The sequence below is a fragment of the Nerophis ophidion genome, linkage group LG24 (assembly GCF_033978795.1).
Source record: "Nerophis ophidion isolate RoL-2023_Sa linkage group LG24, RoL_Noph_v1.0, whole genome shotgun sequence".
Taxonomy (NCBI): domain Eukaryota; kingdom Metazoa; phylum Chordata; class Actinopteri; order Syngnathiformes; family Syngnathidae; genus Nerophis; species Nerophis ophidion.
Genome location: NC_084634.1, coordinates 23615824 through 23634507, shown reverse-complemented (window position 1 = coordinate 23634507; position 18684 = coordinate 23615824). Strand labels below are relative to the sequence as shown.

General features: G+C 38.4%; 1 protein-coding gene across 2 annotated transcripts in view; it reads left to right on the top strand.

The window, feature by feature from the left end:
* The window catches only part of rngtt (RNA guanylyltransferase and 5'-phosphatase), a 295667-nt gene that overhangs the window by 180810 nt on the left and 96173 nt on the right, over nt 1-18684 (top strand). For both annotated transcript variants that reach the window (XM_061885874.1, XM_061885873.1), the window contains one exon: nt 7563-7631. In XM_061885874.1, the coding sequence (XP_061741858.1) occupies nt 7563-7631 (69 nt within the window). The remainder of the gene's footprint in view (nt 1-7562; nt 7632-18684) is intronic.

Below are 18684 nucleotides of genomic sequence, written 5' to 3'. Positions count from 1 at the left end.
GAAGCAGTGCACTATCAACACCGTGTATGGTGCGGATGGTGTTCTACTGACCTCGACTGCAGATGTTGTGGATAGGTGGAAGGAATACTTCGAAGACCTCCTCAATCCCACCAACACGTCTTCCTATGAGGAAGCAGTGCCTGGGGAATCTGTGGTGGACTCTTCTATTTCTGGGGCTGAGGTCGCTGAGGTAGTTAAAAAGCTCCTCGGTGGCAAGGCCCCAGGGGTGGATGAGGTCCGCCCGGAGTTCCATAAGGCTCTGGATGCTGTGGGGCTGTCTTGGTTGACAAGACTCTGCAGCATCGCGTGGACATCGGGGGCGGTACCTCTGGATTGGCAGACCGGGGTGGTGGTTCCTCTCTTTAAGAAGGGGGACCGGAGGGTGTGTTCCAACTATCGTGGGATCACACTCCTCAGCCTTCCCGGTAAGGTTTATTCAGGTGTACTGGAGAGGAGGCTACGCCGGATAGTCGAACCTCGGATTCAGGAGGAACAGTGTGGTTTTCGTCCTGGTCGTGGAACTGTGGACCAGCTCTATACTCTCCTCGGGGTTCTTGAGGGTGCATGGGAGTTTGCCCAACCAGTCTACATGTGCTTCGTGGACTTGGAGAAGGCATTCGACCTTGTCCCTCGGGAAGTCCTGTGGGTAGTGCTCAGAGAGTATGGGGTATCGGACTGTCTTATTGTGGCGGTCCGCTCCCTGTACGATCAGTGCCAGAGCTTGGTCCGCATTGCCGGCAGTAAGTCAAACACATTTCCAGTGAGGGTTGGACTCCGCCAAGGCTGTCCTTTGTCACCGATTCTGTTCATAACTTTTATGGACAGAATTTCTAGGCGCAGTCAAGGCGTTGAGGGCTTCCGGTTTGGTGACCGCAGGATTAAGTCTCTGCTTTTTGCAGATCATGTGGTCCTGATGGCTTCATCTGACCGGGATCTTCAGCTCTCACTGGATCGGTTCGCAGCCGAGTGTGAAGCGACCGGAATGAGAATCAGCACCTCCAAGTCCGAGTCCATGGTTCTCGCCCGGAAAAGGGTGGAATGCCATCTCCGGGTTGGGGAGGAGACCCTGCCCCAAGTGGAGGAGTTCAAGTACCTAGGAGTCTTGTTCACGAGTGGGGGAAGAGTGGATCGTGAGATCGACAGGCGGATCGGTTCGGCGTCTTCAGTAATGCGGACGTTGTACCGATCCGTTGTGGTGAAGAAGGAGCTGAGCCGGAAGGCAAAGCTCTCAATTTACCGGTCGATCTACGTTCCCATCCTCACCTATGGTCATGAGCTTTGGGTCATGACCGAAAGGATAAGATCACGGGTACAAGCGGCCGAAATGAGTTTCCTCCGCCGTGTGGCGGGGCTCTCACTTAGAGATAGGGTGAGAAGCTCTGCCATCCGGGAGGAACTCAAAGTAAAGCCGTTGCTCCTTCACATCGAGAGGAGCCAGATGAGGTGTTTCGGGCATCTGGTCAGGATGCCACCCGAACGCCTCCCTAGGGAGGTGTTTAGGGCACGTCCAACCGGTAGGAGGCCACGGGGAAGACCCAGGACACGTTGGGAAGACTATGTCTCCCGGCTGGCCTGGGAACGCCTCGAGATCCCCAGGGAAGAGCTAGACGAAGTGGCTGGGGAGAGGGAAGTCTGGATTTCCCTGCTTAGCCTGTTGCCCCCGCGACCCGACCTCGGATAAGCGGAAGAAGATGGATGGATGGATGGATGGAATACTGTATAGATACTGTAATATTATTGTTCATGTTTTTCAGTCTTTACAAATTGGTGTCTTATTGCAGGGTTGTGCATTACAAACTCAAAAATGTTTTGTGTTGTTGTCGAAGCTAGCTTATCTCTTGCTGTAGTTAGCTTTTACGGCTACCGAAGCTTGACAATGTGTTACTACGAAAGAAAAATAGTTCGTCACTATTTGCTCAATGTCGCTACAACTTGGTTGTTATATTGGTTGAAAAAATGGCTGTAACTCAAAATGTATATTTGTATTTCAGTCATTATGCAGTTTTATTCCACTATTTTCAGCACATTACCTCTGTACATCATAGTAAATTAAGCCTGTCATCCACCCTATTCCAATTGTAAACAAGGTAATTAAATAGAGATATAATGTGGCAAAGTTGGGAGAGTGGCCATGCCAGCAACCTCAGGGTTCCTGGTTCAATACCCACCCAGTACCAACCTCGTCTCTTCTGCTGTGTCCTTGAGCAAGACACTTCACCTTTGCTCCTGATGGGTCGTGTTTAGGGCCTTGCATGGCAGCTCCTGCCATCAGTGTGTGAATGTGTGTGTGGATGTGGAAATAGTGCTTTGAGTACCTTGAAGGTAGAAAAGCGCTATACAAGTATAACCCATTTACCATTTACCATATGGTTGCATTGTGTCAAGATTGTGGCGCTTGTGACTGAATTTGTTGGTTGGTCTCGTCTGGCTCCACTCAAAGACAGAATGGATTACAATCTATCATCTCTTGCATCGCAAGCGTGTCTCGCGTTATCAGATGAAATCTGCAAGTCACGTGCTTTCTCAATGACTCTGTGCTTCCTGATTGAAATGTCAGAGCTGCACAGTAAGTGGAGAGATGCTGATTAATTTATGTTAATCTGATATTCTTTCTTTCCAGTCCTAAACATCCATCATTCAGTTATTAAATTCCTGTTTGGTATGAAAAACATTTTTAAATGGATATGTGCTCCTGTCTTTTGGAATGTTTTTAAACATAAAAAGTGCAGAAAATATGTGTTCAAAGTTTCCTCTGTGTGGGAACATTTCAAAATGTCTTGCATTGTACAGTTGGAAAACTTGTTATAAAGAACATGTTATATTCACTGTCTTTGTTCATTGGTGGATTAAATGATTTAAGCTTATCTGTAGCAAGGCTGAAAGAAGACGTAATGACAATTTCACCAATAATTGTTTTAACAATCATGCATGCCTTCACCTAATGCTAATCACTATCTTGGCCACACACCAATGGCATTAGAGTCCGCTAATGGGTTGGGTATCCGTGTTTGACAAGTATTAAACAGTTAAATACATACTCCTGTAAAACCATGGATATGGGCAGCACTGAACCCATAGCAGGTGATTCATGTTATTGTGAACATTGTAGACTGCGATAATTCACTGATTTACTTCACAATCACCTTGTTTTACAGTAAGTGAGAGCATTGTTCACATTGAGATTATGGAGGAAATCCAGATGGTTAGCAAGGAACACAGAACTGCATATTATAGATCCTTGAGAGCCAAATCAGACACGTAGTTTGCTTGCATATTCACACAGCTAATAGAAGCTGTGAACAAGGCAGCTCTGAATTCATCATTTTATAATCAGGCGTAGGACTTGGCAATTGTATAATCGTGATGAATTTCAGGTCGATCACTTTAATCACTTGAACAAACATAGCAGAAACATCCAACTGGGGCTGGGCGATGTGGCCTTTTTTTAATATCTCGATATTTTTAGCCGATATACAGGACTGTCTCAGAAAATTTAAATATTGTGATAAAGTCCTTTATTTTCTGTAATGCAACTAAAAACATGAAAGTGTCATACATTTTGAATTCATTACACATCAATTGAAATATTACAAGCCTTTTATTATTTTAATATTGGTGATTATGGCATACAGTTTAAGAAAACTCAAAAATCCTATCTAAAAAAATTAGAATATTTCCTCAGACCAGGTAAAAAAAGATTTATAACAGTAAAACAAAATCAAACATTTAAACATGTCAATTGATGCACTCAGTACCTGGTTGGGAAACGTTTTGCACCGATTACTGTATCAATGCGCCGTGGCATGGAGGAAATCAGTCTGTGGCATTGCTGAAGTGTTATGGATGCCCAGGATGCTTCAATAGCGGCCTTTAGCTCTTTTGCATTATTGAGTCTGGTGTCTTTCAGCTTCTTCTTCACAATACCCCACAAATTCTCTATGGGGTTCAGGTCAGGGGAGTTGGCAGGACAATCGAGGACGGTATTGCCATGGCATTACTGTCCTGGATTGTCCTGCGCCATTGTACCATACACAGTACACTGGTGCATCTCCATAGGGCTTTTCAACAGATACAGCTACAATAGCTGTATTCCAATGGTCAAGCCACTCCTGAACTCAAGACAACGCAAGAAGCGTCTGACTGACGGACAGTTGCAGAGTGGTCCAGAGTCCTGTTTTCAGACGAAAGCAAATTTTGTATTTCATTTGGAAGTCAAGGCGCTATAGTCTGGAGGAAGGCTGGAGAGGAGCAAAATCCAAGTTGCTTAAAATCCAGTGTATTCCCACAGTCAGCAATGGTTTGGGGAGCCATGTCAGCTGCTGGTTTTGATCCCCTGTTTTTCATCAAGTCCAGAGTCAATGCAGCTGTGTACCAAGAGCAGTCCATGCTTACATCTGTTGTAAAGCTCTATGGAGATGATGATTTAATTTTCCAGCATGATCTGGCACCTGCTCACAGTGCCAAAACCACCAGTAACTGGTGTACTGACCATGGCATTACTGTCCGCGATTGGCCTGCCAACTCCCCTGACCTGAACCCTATAGAGAATGTGTGGGTTATTGTGAAGAAGAAGCTGAAAGACACCAGACCCAACAATGCAAATGAGCTAAAGGTCGCTAGTGAAGCATCCTGGGCATCCATAACAACCCAGCAATGCCACAGGCCGATTGCCTCCATGCCACGCTGCATTGATGCAGTAATCCATGCAAAAGAATTCCTAACCAAGTACTGAGTGCATTAATTGACATTTTCAAATATTTGATTTTGTTTTGCCGTTATAAAAATTTTTTTTAACTGGGTCTGAGGAAATATTCCAATTTTTTGAGATAGGATTTTTGAGTTTTCTTAAGCTGTATGCCATAATCAGCAATATTAAAATAATAAAAGGCTTGCAATATTTCAGTTGATGTGTAATGAATCCAAAATGTATGACATTTTCATGTTTTTAGTTTCATTACAGAAAATAAAGGACTTTATCACAATATTCTAATTTTCTGAGACAGTCCTGTTTATCTTGATATTTTGCCTTAGCCTTGAATTAAGTCTTGATGCATATAATCACAGCAGTATGATTATTCCATGTGTCTACATTAAAACATTCTTGTTCATACTGCGTTAATATGTGCTCAATTTAAACTTTCATGCAGAGAGGGAAATCACAACTAAGTCAATTTACAAAAAGTGTATTTATTAAACAGTTAATAAGCAGTAGCACAAACATTCATGCCATTTCAAAACAGAAAGTGAAAGATTGTCAAATAAATTTTAAAACAAGGTATTCGGGCACTTTTGTGCATAATGTCACTAAGATGACATATTAAAACAACACTAAATTAAAGTGTTGTTTTTTTCTACAGAATGTCACTACAATATTTTAAAACAAATAAAGTGCACTTTTGTGCATAATGTCACAAATGATATTTCAATGTGTCAAATAAAAATGAGCTGCATAGTAGGAAATTTACTAGTGTATGTCCTTCACTACGTGGTAGGTTACTGTGGACTTTATCTCCTTCTGTTGTTGACTATTTGTTTCATACGGTGTTGATGTGGAAATGGTTTCTTGGGCATTTAGTGAGTGTGCCGGAGATGTTGACATGCAGAGTTAAAAGCACTCTTCATTCTGTAGCGGGTGACTTTTCAAATGATGCTACATATTATCAGTAATGCTACTTCTTGTAGCAAAGCTTTTGCCCAACACTTGACAAATTACGGTTGTCTGTTTGACATATTTCCACTTGAAGCCAAACCCCCGCCAGACGATGGACCTTGTTTTTTGGGGAGGGAATTAATTCTTCCTTCATTTGTTAACAGATTTGCACCTTCTTTCTCTTGTATTAGCATTCGCTCCACAGCTAAGGTTACACATGCCGCTACCTCTCTGCACCGCGAGGCCGGATACGTATGTGACGTATGTAAGAAGGTGTGCTTATTTTATGTCTCTGTGAGAAAGAGAGATAAGAAAGAGTGAGAAGCGCCTGTAGTGTAATGCCCAGAGCTAAAAGCAATTGCGTGAAAACGTATTCTTGAATATCACGATATAGTCATTTTCTATATCGCACAAACCCGCGATATATCAAGTATATCGATATATAACTTAGCCCTACATCCAACCTATGATGAAATTTACAGACCTCTGTCATCATTTTAAGTGGGAGAACTTGCACAATTGGTGGCTGACTAAATACCTTTTTGCCCCACAGATGGAAACACAATCATAGATATGAACAGAATGACTGAATAATATACAGATGTTATTTAAGCTGGTAGGTTAAAAACAAAATAAAAAATTGTGATATTAATCAAGATCTGATGATATGAAAAAATAATTTTGATAATTGTTACCTCTTATCACAGGTACGAAATCAGATACTGGTCTGATTATTGACTGGTAAAATGTGTCCTCCGTGACATTATTTTTGCATTGATTAAGCAACAAATGTAATGGTGGTCAAACAAAGACCTTCGAAAAACAATGTGAGATATTTAGAATTGAAAAAATGCATGGGACATTAATAAACATTGGTATAACAATAGGTAGCATGCAAAGATGATTTGATGGTTAAATATATGTTGCATTAGCCGAGGTGTCCTTTCTAAGTGTGGTCGATTCTGTAGTTTCTTTCCACTCCTTGTGTAGATACCTGATACCTTGCACGTAATGCACTACTGCATAATTTATTGATCAAGGTAATTTCTTGGCTGGCTTTACTCGGGTACCCACTTTTTGAAAACACACATTTTCACATTTGCACATAGCTTGTAAATACGTTTGTAAGAACTTAAAATGTTCTTTGTAATAGTATCCCTTTGGGGAGTTTCATCATTTTGCATTTAGTGTTTGCCCTTTAGAGGGTTTTCAGTCAGATAGTGCCTCATGCAGTTATGTGCCATCGTATATTATATTGGCTATTTCGGATCGCATTACAGAAGTTTGTTTTCCAAGGCATATGATACATGTTTGGATTGATTTTCTCTCTCCCTTGCATCACCATCAGGCTCCTCCTCAGAGCACTGCCAGCTGTAATATATACTTGCTTCAGATTGGTAATACATCACTAACTTTTGACACACTTGGCAAACTGTTTCGGACATCTGTCTATTCATACACATTTTTCATCTATGCTGTGAAGCTCTATTTGTGAACTTCCCTTTTCCCAGGTATTCATTATTAGACATTTTTATAATCTCTCCTGTAGTATTCTAACAATATGCTGTTTGTATGCTTGGTGTTGTAGTTGATATGCTTTTATTAAACAATAGCCATGCGCTCTCCCAGATGCTGCTAAAAGTGTTTGTTATGCTAATGTAACACATAGATTCTCATTCTCTGCTATCACTGTGCTGCACTTGATGCTAATGGAAGTCATGAAATACATTGTTTTCTTGTTATTTTCATAAATGGATAGCACTGCCAGTTATTAGAACTATATAGACCTTCTCTGTTATGGTCACTCTCAATACATTTAGTACTCCCACAGGTATTGCGATTGGTAACTTTACAAATTCATTTTTATTTTATATTTCCAGTATGTTCTGACTTGATTGTTTTTACGTTTCAGCTCCTGGAAGGAAGCTTCACATCCCAAGTCAGCCATGAAGTCGATGGCCTTATCTTTCAGCCATGTGGGGTAAGTAAGGCTTTTCTCTTCCCTTTGTAAGATGATCTGTCACAGGGCACAGACTTGTGACTACATGTACTGCAGATTATTTTCAGGGAATGGCTCCACTAAGCTCACCTTTTTGTAGTATTGTACCTATCCGTATTGGTTAACAGCAGTTTGAACCAAATAAAACAGTATTTTTTACATAGAAAAACAAATCTGGAAACACCGGGTCGTATTATATCCTCTTGACAACTAGTTTCCCTGTGCAGTGGACATTCGTGTTTTGCATAACAGGTTTAATGCTTGCCGAAATGTGTAATTCCGACAAAAAACTAAAACAAATGTCCACTGCAGACTGCAGAGGATGTTGTTTTTCAGCAAGATATTCACGGTCCAGAGATGTATACATGTAAAGCAACAGCCAGCAATTCCTCCCCCAACACATCAGAGCTTTTCTTATTAACACAGAAACCAGTGATTTGGTGATCCTTTATTTGCAATCCGTCAGTTCATGTATATTGAAAACATGTTGCTTTTTTGTTTTTGTCTTTTCTAACAAAGCATATATATGCAAGACTTGCTTATCTTACATAATGGCACATCGATTTACAAAGTTGGTTCTTGAACAATGTTTGTAAATAGAAAAGTTTGTATATGGAAGTACATTTATCCATAAGAAGCAATGTGGTTATAAAAATGGGATGCAGCCTCGACAAAAAAAACATTTTACTAAAAAGAGTGTACACTCTAAATACAATAACCGTATTTAGGCCGCACCCACCGAATGTTAGTTGAAACTAACATTTTTACATATATAAGCCGCACTGGACTATAAACCGCAACCAAAACAAAAGATTTTTTAAATATTTATTCACATACCTTAATTGTTTCCAAATGGTGCTGTTAACACGGCAGTAAAACGTCTGATCAAACAAAACAGAAGTCATCGTCATGGACCCACTAGCTGCGGAAGCTTGCAGACTCAATAACTCCACGGTGATGTTTTGGTGAATTTACAAAACTAAAACAATACCAGAAGAATGTCATAGTAAGTTAAAACTAACACAGACACATGCTGGAATTTTTGCTAATGCTACTGCTTGATTACATTACAACAGCATAGAATAGAATAGAATAGAAAGTACTTTATTGATCCCTGGGGAAATTAAGCATGCACAAATATGCATGAATACACTCCTACAGACATCACACGTGACGGTTTAGTAAGTACCAATTGTTTTAATCATATTGCAAAACGTACAAACGTTGCTTGGAATGATGAATTATCCTTTTGAGCATAAATGCTATGAACAAATACTTGCGGTTTAAGGCACACAACAGGATGTACATTTTCAACCCACAGCACTTGCACTGAGCAAACTCGCATAAAAGATGGTGCCATAGCACAAACGATAATACGCTTTGTTTGTCTCTCTGTTGGAGTTTGATGAAAAGCAAAAAAAGCAAAGCAAAGAAAAAAATCATAAATTAGCTGGAAAGTTCTATAAGCCGCAGGGTTCAAAGTGTTGGAAAAAGGTATTATAGTTTGATAAACAAGGTATATAAAGCACTGTACAGTACTATATAATCAAACAAACATAACAAGGGGGTGATTGATCAATCATTCCTTTTTTAGCAAAGCCTAAAAAACAACTAGTTGAACTGTCCTACTTACGCAGCCGCCCTGCTTTCCCAGAGAAACACTGTCACTAAATCGCAAATCTGTTTAACTTTAACAGCCAAGTTCCTACAATGATAGGAATTTAATATGGAATCCACTTTACCTTATAAGTTGATCTTTATTGGCAGCACGAGGAGAAGGCAGTGTCGACAACGCCGTGAATACTTCCTGAATGTTTCAAATCACACATCGCTTGTGAATTGCTTTCTTTGGACTCATATTGAGCTAGCAAAACTCAAACATTTTGTAAAAAGTTTTACAAATAATGTTTAAAAAGCATACAAAGTAGCACTGAGCTCAGTAGCTAACGGCCGAGACATTGAGCAGACATACAATAAACAGCGAGCAGTGGATATCCATCAATCCGCCCACAATGGATGGGCAGCCAGGCACAAAATGAGTGGATGAAACGTTTGTTAATCGAAAAGTTTGTACAATAATAAGTTAGTAAATCAAAGTTCCACTGTATTCAGAGTCCAACTTTTGCGGATAAATGTAATATTTTGCTTTTTAGTCCGGCAGTTGCGTTGTATTTCCAATAATTAATAAAAAGTCGATACTCCAAAATCGAACGCCACTTTGGAGTTTATCCAATATGATCTTAATTAAATATGAGCAGATGCCTATTGTTTAGAGATGTCCGATATTATCGGCCGATAAATGCTTTAAAATGTAATATCGGAAATTATCGGTATCGGTTTCAAAAAGTAAAATTAATAACTTTTTAAAACGCTGCTGTACAGAGCGGTACATATCCGGTAAAACACGGACATAGGGGGAAGTAATGAGCAAATGCGTCTCCCAGTCAGCTGCCCCTCCCCTCTCGCCTCTCCCCTCTCCCACACACACCACAGGAGTTGCCGACTGCAACATGAGAGGTTTACTGGCGATGCTTGATGACCTCATCAAACCGCCGCGAGCGCAGCATAACAACAACAAGACTGTGTTGTTGCCGGTGCTGTAGCCGTGGCTAACAAGCGAGCTCGCTCGATGACTGAGGAACGACACCATGCCATGATTATTTTAAAGTGTCTCTGACTGAAAAAAAACTGGCAATTTGTAATGACTGCAAAAAGTTGGTTATGCGAGGAGGAATCAAGACTTCCTTTAATACGAGCAATTTGATCTCCCACCTCTTCAAGAATCATAAGGAGATACACGATGATTACAAGCGAAAGATGAGTGAAAAGCAAACACCGAAAAAAAGTAGTACCACACAGTTATCGCTTAAAGAGTCCGCATAGAAAAAACAAAAATATAACAAAAACCACCCCAGGGCAAAAGCTCACGTTGTGGTCAGGGACAACGCACACAGTATGGCAAAAGCTGCCATGGAGTTTGGTGTGGCTAGTCTGCCCTGCATGGTGCACACTTTGCAGCTTGCGGTGAACGGAGGTGCCCTGTCTCAATGCAGCATTTCAGAAGCTCTGACTGACTGGTAGGCCACTTCAAGCACTCACCACTCGCTTGCAGCACTTTTTTTTTAACTCATACGTTAAAGCAGGGCAGATTGAGCCCAGTTTATAATTTCTTGTTATTTATAATTTCTTGTTATACAGTATGCCAGGCAGTCTTGCACTTAAGGAGGACTATGTTACTGTTTACTTTATTACTGTAGTATACTCTGGACTGAAGCTGTGTGCTTTCATTGTTTTTGTAGCTGTTATTTTGAGGCATGTTTAAAAAAAAAAAAAAAAATAATGCACTTTGTGAAAGTAAAAGTATAGTATTTCCCATAGTTGTAGTGGGTATCAGGATTATCTCAGGAAAAGCATGTCCCAAATTCCAAGCTGCTGTTTTGAGGCATGTTAAAAATAATAATGCACTTTGTGACTTCAATAATAAATATGCCAGTGCCATGTTGGCACTTTTTTCCATAACTTGAGTTGAAGTTGTTCTCTTATTTTGGGAAACCCTGTTACATTGTTTAATACATCCATTGGGGCATCACATCAAAATTAGGCATAATAATGTGTTAATTCCACGACAGTATGTATCGGTGTCGGTTTATATCGGAATCCGTAATTAAGAGTTGGACAATATCGGGATATTCGCAAAAAACCCATTATCGGACATTCATACTATTGTTGGGTCATTTGTTTAAACCAGGGGTAACCAACGCGGTGCCCGTGGGCACCAGGTAGCCCATAAGGACCAGATGAGTAGCCCCGCTGGCCTGTTCTAAAAATAGCTCAAATAGCAGCACATACCAGTGAGCTGCCTCTATTTTTTAAATTTTATTTATTTACTAGCAAGCTGGTCTCGCTTTGCTCGACATTTTTAATTCTAAGAGAGACAAAACTCAAATAGAATTTGAAAGTCCAAGAAAATATTTTAAAGACTCGGTCTTCACTTGTTTAAATAAATTCATTTATTTTTTTTACTTTGCTTCTTATAACTTTCAGAAAGACAATTTTAGAGAAAGAATACCTTAAAAATGATTTTAGGATTTTTAAACACATATACCTTTTTACCTTTTAAATTCCTTCCTCTTCTTTCCTGACAATTTAAATCAATGTTCAAGTAAATTTATTTTTTTATTGTAAAGAATAATAAATACATTTTAATTTAATTATTAATTTTAGCTTCTGTTTTTTCAACGAAGAATATTTGTGAAATATTTCTTCCAACTTATTATGATTAAAATTCAAAAAAACTATTCTGGCGAATCTAGAAAATCTTTAGAATCAAATTTAAATCTTATTTCAAAGTATTTTGAATTTCTCTTAAAATTTTTGTTCTGGAAAATCTAGAAGAAATAATGATTTGTCTTTGTTAGAAATATAGTTTGGTCCAATTTGTTATATATTCTAACAAAATGCAGTTTAGATTTAACCTATTTAAAACATCTCATCAAAATTCTAAAATTAATCTTAATCAGGAAAAATTACTAATGATGTTCCATAAATTCTTTTTTTAATTTTTTCAAAAAAGATTTTAATTAACTAGTTTTTATCTTCTTTTTTTGGTTGAATTTTGAATATTAAAGAGTCGAAATTGAAGAGAAACTATGTTTCAAAATTTAATTTTCATTTTTTTCATGTTTTCTCCTCTTTTAAACCATTCAATTAAGGGTTTTTTTCATAACTTATCCTCTACAAAAAACCTTCCGTGAAAGGAAAAAAAATGTATGACGGAATGACAGACAGAAATACTCATTTTTTATATATATATATAGATTTATTTATTAAAGGTAAATTGAGCAAATTGGCTATTTCTGGCAATTTATTTAACTGTGGATCAAACTGGTAGCCCTTCGCATTATTCAGTACCCAAGAAGTAGCTCTTGGTTTCAAAAAGGTTGGTGACCCCTGGTTTAAACAATAGAAAATAAGCACGAAGTGCAGCTATAAGAAACCGAACTAGGTCATTATTTGAAAGTATATTATATACTAGAAACCTACTTGTTTAATAAGTATCAGAATGTTCCCAAAGAAGACACTTTATTTACATGACATGACACCAGCCCATCCTACCTGTTTGAGAGAATTACTGTACAGAAATCCCTTAAAACAGTTGACTAATTAGCCATCTTTTTGTAGGTCATTGATTATCACCATAACCACAAGTGTCATTTAAACAGATCTAAACATTACCAACAACGCCATAAAGCAGTGAAAAGCTGTACTTTACTGTTAGGTCCTCAGCTTGAAAGTAACTAGACCTAGCTTATTAGCATGTAGCATTGTCTTCTGCTGCTTCATTCTAACATAGCTAAATAAGCTGAAATGACCACAATCGTCCCTTTGTACAAGAGGCACACTCCGTATGGCCAGGAGTCACTTTAGCGATAGAGCATGGAAACTACAACTTTGCATGTTGCTGTGAAAATAGAAGAAACTGAATTATTTGACAATTTGGATTAATTAAGTGGATAGAAACAAACTGACTGTAAAAAGTGACATGACATCACAGAAGGCAGCACAAATCTTCACTGAGTACTTTCAAACTAGTAAAAAGGATATTTGTATCATGTGCTGTCATCTGTGTCAATAGAAATGTTCAGATTTCAGCCTGAGCCTACAAGAATTCTAACTAATTCTAACATTTCTAACTAGAGAAAACATGCTGCAGAAAATTGTATATGATTTTTATATTTTACACACGCACACGTATCCTCCAATTTTAATCTAAAAGTCTTTAAAAATAAATGTTTAAATAAGTCAAAAGTTACTCAATACTTGTAATTTTTTAATGGAATACTATCTCCTACGCAAGTAACTATTTTAATGACTACTTTTTACTTTTACTTAAGTCATATTATTCTAATGTATTGGTACTCTTACTTGAGTACAATATTTGGGTGCCCTCCTCTGGTTGTGACGTTGCATAAGCTTGTGGAAACAATGCCACAGTGAATGCATGCTGTAATCAAAGCTAAAGGCAATCCAACCAAATATTGGAGTAAGACTTATTTTTTAATTATTCAGGAAATGTAGAAGTGGAAATTATAATAATTAGAAGCATGTAAGCAATTGGATGTGAGGAAATGTGGCAAGACCAGGATGTTCTCCCCTGGAATATCTAATTTTATGCTTTGTCAGATTCTCATAATAACATGTTTTTCAGAACCTCATGTTTCTGGATTTGTGTCACATCATTAGAGTTGATGGTGTGTATTCTGAAAAAGTGCTTTAGAAATGTTATATTAGGCAGAGTTTGAATGGTTGATATTGGTAACAGCAATGCAAGGCAGCAAAATGCTTTAAGCTGGATTCAATCCAAAACATCTGAATGTCAAAGGCTTGCAAGTCACTGAAAGAAGATAGGCGGGATTTTGCTGGACACTTGGTTATATTTTAGTCAACACTAAATTATCATCAGCAGCTGGCTCAGGTAATGCGCCAAGAGCGTATTAGCAGTCTGCGGCTTCATTTTCAGAAATGCAATAAAGGATGCCTTCATTTCCAACTCAGTCAAACCAACTTCAATAAAGTCATCCGTCAAAAAGTTAAAAAAACTAATATCCATGCGGAATTAATGGATTTAATGTTGTTGCTCAAGATTACTAATTTAGCAGGTGATGTTTTAGCCTATACGATGCTCGGTTTGCATCAGTTTTTCTAAATGCAGTTGAGATATTTATGTATGTTATGTTTATTTAACACTTTAAAACACCATGGTGTGGTTTTTGAACTGTGTTAGCTGACAGAATATAATATGTATATAGAGCATATATAAAGGCCTACTGAAATAAGATCTTCTTATTCAAACGGGGATAGCAGGTCCATTCTATGTGTCATACTTGATCATTTCGCGATATTGCCATATTTTTGCTGAAAGGATTTAGTAGAGAACATCGACGATAAAGTTTGCAACTTTTGGTTGCTAATAAAAAAGCTTTGCCTGTACCGGAAGTAGCAGACAATGTGCGGGCTCCTCACATCCTCACATTGTTTACAATCATAGCCACCAGGAGCTAGAGCGATTCGGACCGAGAAAACAACAATTTCCCCATTAATTTGAGCGAGGATAAAGATTTGTGGATGAGGATATTGAGAGTGAAGAACTAGAAAAAAAAGGCGATGACAGTGGGAGCGATTCAGATGTTATTAGACACATTTACTAGGATAATTCTGGAAAATCCCTTATCTGCTTATTGTGTTATTAGTGTTTTAGTGAGATTATATGGCACCTGAAAGTCGGAGGGGTGTGGCCACAGGTGTGGTGACCGCCAGTGTCTCCGGTGGGAGGAGGTAATAGTCCACAGCACCTGTAGGAGGACGCGAGCTCTGCTCATAACTACGGTAAGAGTTTACCACAATTTTCTCACCGAAACCTGCCGGTTGACATGTGGTCGGGAACCATGTTTGCTTGACCGCTCTGTTCCTTAGTACAGCTTCACCTCCGGGAATTTTAAACAAGGAAACACCGGCTGTGTTTGTGGGGTTAAAGGCAGCCTGAATACGCCGCTTCCCACCTCCATCTTTCTACTTTGACGTCTCCAGTATTAATTGAACAAATTGCAAAAGATTTAGCTACACAGATGTCCAGAATACTGTGTAATTATGCGATTAAAGCAGACTACTTATAGCTTGGATCGGGCTGGAAATAAATGTCCGCTAAAACCCGAGACGTCAAACGCACGCATCATCATTCTGCGACGTTTTCAACAGGAAACTTTGCGGGAAATTTAAAATTACAATTTAGTAAACTAAAAAGGCCGTACTGGCATGTGTTGCAATGTTATTATTACATCATTGATATATAAACTATCAGACTGCGTGGTCGGTAGTAGTGGGTTTCAGTAGGCCTTTAACGTTTTTGTTTTTTTAATGGTCACGCCAGACTCTACGCTGTCAATGTAGGAACTGAAATGTTTTAGTTGTTCTTTTAAACATAGATAAAAGTCAACGACTATGATTTGTGCAGTTAAGTAACTTAAGCACAGCATTACTTATATGACCCAATCCAAACAACATTCCCTACTTATGACGCAAAAAAACAACACATAAAGTCAACATTTATGGTCAAACATAACACAACATGCTAAGCCATGTGGATATTGTAAAAAAACAAAAAAAGTCCATTCACCATAAAAAAAAAAATAAAATCTACATAACACCCATTAAATTCACTTTGGGAAAAATACAAAACACTCCTCACACTTATTCAAGTTTGGAGCATTTTAGCTTCTAGATATTTCTGATTGATTACAAAACTTTAAGGAGGTCGTCACGGGAATAAAAAAAAAGCTAGTCAAACTTTCACACACTCTTAATATCCAAGTGTATTAATTATATATCCAATATAATATGTACACATATATTTGTATAGGCTATATAAATTGTTACTTTACTTGCTTTCGGCTGCCAGCCACATTTTTTTTTAGCCCAATGCGGCCCCCCAAGTCAAAAGGTTTGAACACTCCTGATGTAGGAGATGCTCTCTATTTTTACAGAGCGCACATTCACCTTTAGCATGCCAAAAATAGGTTATGTTGTCTAGATTGGGCTTCAATATAGCCAAGGAAAGCTAGTACACTTTATGTTTGTGTGCTGCATGTCAACAACATGATTAAATGTCACAGGTCGGACCATACTATATAAATGTAGGGGGGAATGAGTGTCTCCATGGTTACAGTTGGTAAAAATGCAAAAACCTTTTTCCAATAGTGCGGTCTGCACTACTTTTGCACTTGTTATCAATGTATATCTTAGTAGACACGCCCACTCATATTACACCCAATTTTACTGGTTGTACTCGCTATTTAGTACGTTTTATTTGGATCTTAGTAGAACAAGCCCTTAATGAACAAAAGCATCGTGAAATAAGGGCATTGTATTTCAAAACAATTCACATTCATGATGTATCAATCTGGATACAAAAATTGGAGAGAAACGCATGTTTCCTTATATTAGGATGGATGGATAGAACAACAATTAAATTACTTTAACTACTACAAAGTGGGGTTTAGGAACTGTTAAATAGATAGTTGCAACTTAAATTGTGTATTACTAGTATGGAGTGTTTGTTTGCCTTTTAATCAAGTCTGACTACAAAGCAAATGGTTAAAAAAAAAAAATTCAGTAATCCACATCAACAATGACATTCATCAGATGCTAATTCCGAGCAGACGTCTTTTGGATTGCTGTTTCACTGTCTCGATCAATACTGCAAATTATTTGTCTTCTTCATGCTGGTGCATTTTATTTTTGCCCCAGTGTTTGTTTAAATTAATAAAAGTTTAGCTTTTTCCTTTCTGATGTTCAGCGTACCCTTCCATACCATGTTATTATTTGTTATTGTTTTTTTTTTTTTATTCTGAACAAAACTTATGTCCCCTTGGGGCCAGATGCAAATTGGGATATATGTTTTTTTTCTAGCTTTAATGTGTAAATCCCCTGAATATTGATCTGCTATTGTGTTCATTAAATTAAGTAATATTCATATACCTGTAGCTCCAGATTATTAGTGCGCTCATGTTGTAGCTGAGATAGGCGCCAGCGCCCTCCACGACCCCAAAGGGGAATAAACGGTAGAAAATGGATGGATGGATGTTTAAAGAGAGTACATGGAGGCTCTTTTTTGCCAACCATTTACTTTGAGAGTTGTTATCTTAATGTATGCATAATTAAGTGCAAGCCATTTCTTGCATTGTGTGTCCTAGAAAGGCCTACGGATGAAACACAATTTTTTTAATAGACCACATTGAATTTCCAAACAACACACAACCCAAAGCAGAAATTAGTTTTGGATTTAGAACCCTAGTGTGGCTTTTATGCTGCCAGCCATGGATTGGAGTCATATTTTCCACTGTTGCCTCAGTGAATGTGATGGATCAAATCTCATGAATAGAGAAAGCACTGTTGATATTTGTCCTACAAGTTTCCTGTGTTGTTGAGTATTTTTAGTTACATCAGCGCCAATACACACAGATGAGTTAATATTGTAGTAGCTTCTAAACAAGCAGAAGGTTTAGCACATTGATATCTGATCAATAACAATCCTTTACCATCATATGATTACTATAGAAATGGCCAACTCTGTCATTTTCGGGACATGATAAAGGCTTTAATAACTTCAAACGCATATCCTTACAATAACCTCAACTACAAACCCCGTTTCCATATAAGTTGGGAAATTGTGTTAGATGTAAATATAAATGGAATACAATGATTTGCAAATCATTTTCAACTCTAATTCAGTTGAATATGCTACAAAGACGACATATTTGATGTTCAAACTGATAAACTTTTTTTTTTTGCAAATAATCATTAACTTTAGAATTTGATGCCAGCAACACGTGACAAAGAAGTTGGGAAAGATGGCACTACATACTGATAAAGTTGAGGAATGCTCATCAAACACTTATCTGGAACATCCCACAGGTATGCATGCTAATTGGGAACAGGTGGATGCCATGATTGGGTATAAAAGCAGCTTCTCCAAAAATGCTCAGTCTTTCACAAGAAAGGATGGGGCGAGGTACAACCCTTTGTCCACAACTGTGTGAGCAAATAGTCAAACAGTCTAAGAACAACGTTTCTCAAAGAGCAATTGCAAGAAATTTAGGGATTTCAACATCTACGGTCCATAATATCATCAAAAGGTTCAGAGGATCTGGAGAAATCACTCCACGAAAGCGGCATAGCCGAAAACCAACATTGAATGACTGTGACCATTGATCCCTCAGATGGCACTGTATCAAAAACCGACATCAACCTCTAAAGTATATCACCACACTGGCTCAAGAACACTTCAGAAAACCACTGTCACTAAATACAGTTTGTCGCTACATCTGTAAGTGCAAGTTAAAGCTGTACTATGCAAAGCGAAAGCCATTTATCAACAACTTCCAGAAACGCCGCCGGCTTCTCTGGGCCTGAGATCATCTAATATGGTCTGATGCAAAGTGGGAAAGTGTTCTGTGGTCAGACAAGTCCACATTTAAAA